The sequence below is a fragment of the Austrofundulus limnaeus genome, unplaced genomic scaffold (genome assembly GCF_001266775.1).
Source record: "Austrofundulus limnaeus strain Quisiro unplaced genomic scaffold, Austrofundulus_limnaeus-1.0 Scaffold1243, whole genome shotgun sequence".
Lineage (NCBI taxonomy): Eukaryota > Metazoa > Chordata > Actinopteri > Cyprinodontiformes > Rivulidae > Austrofundulus > Austrofundulus limnaeus.
Window position 1 is genome coordinate 13536 of NW_013953645.1, and position 2040 is coordinate 15575.

The 2040-nt window shown below is 41.3% G+C and overlaps 1 protein-coding gene across 1 annotated transcript in view; it reads left to right on the plus strand.

The window, feature by feature from the left end:
* Positions 1 to 1594: 1594 nt before the first annotated feature.
* LOC106534680 (desumoylating isopeptidase 1) overlaps positions 1595 to 2040 on the plus strand; it is a gene marked incomplete in the record, with an annotated part of 11576 nt that continues 11130 nt past the window's right edge. The window contains 2 exon segments of the mRNA XM_014031386.1: positions 1595 to 1846; positions 1945 to 1966. Coding sequence (XP_013886840.1) covers positions 1759 to 1846; positions 1945 to 1966 — 110 coding nt within the window.

Genomic DNA, 2040 nt, shown 5'->3' on the forward strand with positions numbered 1-2040 from the left:
GGGCGGATCCGCCCCTGAGTCCATTGCTATCTGGGCCGTCTGGATAACAGCAGACTGACTGCTGGTAAAATATACGACAGGTCTGGACCACTCCTGAATTTTGTTCGTATCTGAAAAAATTCTTAGAATACGAAAACATTGGTGAATGTCACAAATTCTCCTAAATCACTCGTACGCACAACTTAAGAACAAATCAGTGCGTACGAACGGTTCTTACATGAGGCCCATTGTCACTGCTACAATTGAAAAGAAAATGGTGCCTTGAGTTGTTCTTGTAAAGGCAGCAGTGACTCCACCCACTAACCAATCAGTGACGAACAGTGTTCTGACGTCGCATTTTGGTGTCAACTGGGGCTGCTTGGAACCACAATGAAGAAGGTACTAAATCTGGCCTAATGGAAATGGCTTGGACCCGTACCAAACCGTACCGACACTACACTAAGTGGCACCAGTGGAAAAGGGGCATTAATGACGGCCATCTCCCAGTGCCTTTGCCTGACATGCAGACCCATATCATGAAGGACTGTGGAAATGTGGTTGTTTTCTTCAGGCAGTCCTCTTCATAAATCTCACTGGAACGGCACCAAAGTTCCAGCATCATCACTTTGTCCAATGCAGATTCTTGACTCATCACTGAAGATAACATGACTGCCTCTCCTTAGCCCATTGCAGTCTTGTTCTTTTTGTTTAGGTGTCAATGATGGTTTTCTTCTTTTAGCTTTCCTGTATGTAAATGCCCTTTCCTTTAGGTCATTTCTTACAGTTCAGTCACATACAGTGGCTCCAGCTTCCTCCCATTTGTTCCTCATTGTTTTGTTGTGTAGTTTCTGTCTTGGAGACATATTGCTTTAAATTTTCTGTTTTGGAGACGTACCTAACCAGCGGTGGAGGTGTTTATACTTGGTGCTTACGTTGTTGTAGTGTTCTCCAAAAGGACACGTGGAAGTACAGTTTATAACTTGTGAAATGTTTTAAATAGGAGAGTAAAGGCATGACGAACAAACAAGCTGTTTGAATGGTGCACGTAGCCTTTACAGAGCAGTATTTCCCCTAGGACATTGGTCTTAGCCGGGGGGGGTGTACTTGTTTTATGAGGACATAAATTTACACGTCTCACCTTCTATTTTGTACTAAAGAAATATTAACGTGGTTGTCAGTCAATTCTGTTATCTAAAACATCTTCAGTAAACGTTTTTAGACCTTTCCAGTGTTTCCCTAGTGTACTGGCCTTGGGGGCGGGGCTTATGAAAACAGAATGATCAACAGCAGCAGCTTTGTTTTAAATACAATTTACAGAACATGAAACAGTCTGAAATCTGCATTAATTAAATCTTATGTAGTGAATCTCAAATCTAAAGATACATTTAAGATATCTTGAACTGGGTTAAAGAACATGTTAAAATTTGTGTATTTATTCCTGATCTATTATAAACATTTTTACAGCAACATAATCAAAGAATTATGAAAAATAAATAAATAAATAAACATAAAAACTGCGTGTTTTTGTCTTTGTTGGTGTTCCATACATGTGATCAGTCTCTTTCTGTAAACTCGTTGTTCATTGGCTGTTTGTCTCACTCTGCTGTCATCCGACCAATCACAGCAAAGCAGGTCGAGTCTCTGCCCAGAACACGGAAGCAGTTTTTGAAAGTCATGTAATAATTATGACAGTGACAGTGCATCTGCGTGTTGTTTTAAAGCTAGCTGCTACCTCTGATTGACTCGTGAGAAACTTAGGCTTTTAAACTTTGTGGCGTCATGGCGCAAAGTGTCTCCTATCCAGTGAAACTTTACATTTACGACATCTCCAGAGGCATGGCTCGTCAGCTGAGTTTACAGATGTTGGGTGAGTTTTTGACTTTTTGTGGCTTCAGTGTGTTTGTTTCACCTGAGAAGGAAAGGAGCTACAGAGAAGGTAACTGCAGTTTATGTTTCTGCTCACAGGAAAGCAGGTGGATGGGATATGGTGAGTTTACAGCTGTGTGTGTGTGTGTGTGTGTGTGTGTGTGTGTGTGTGTGTGTGTGTGTGTGTGTGTGTGT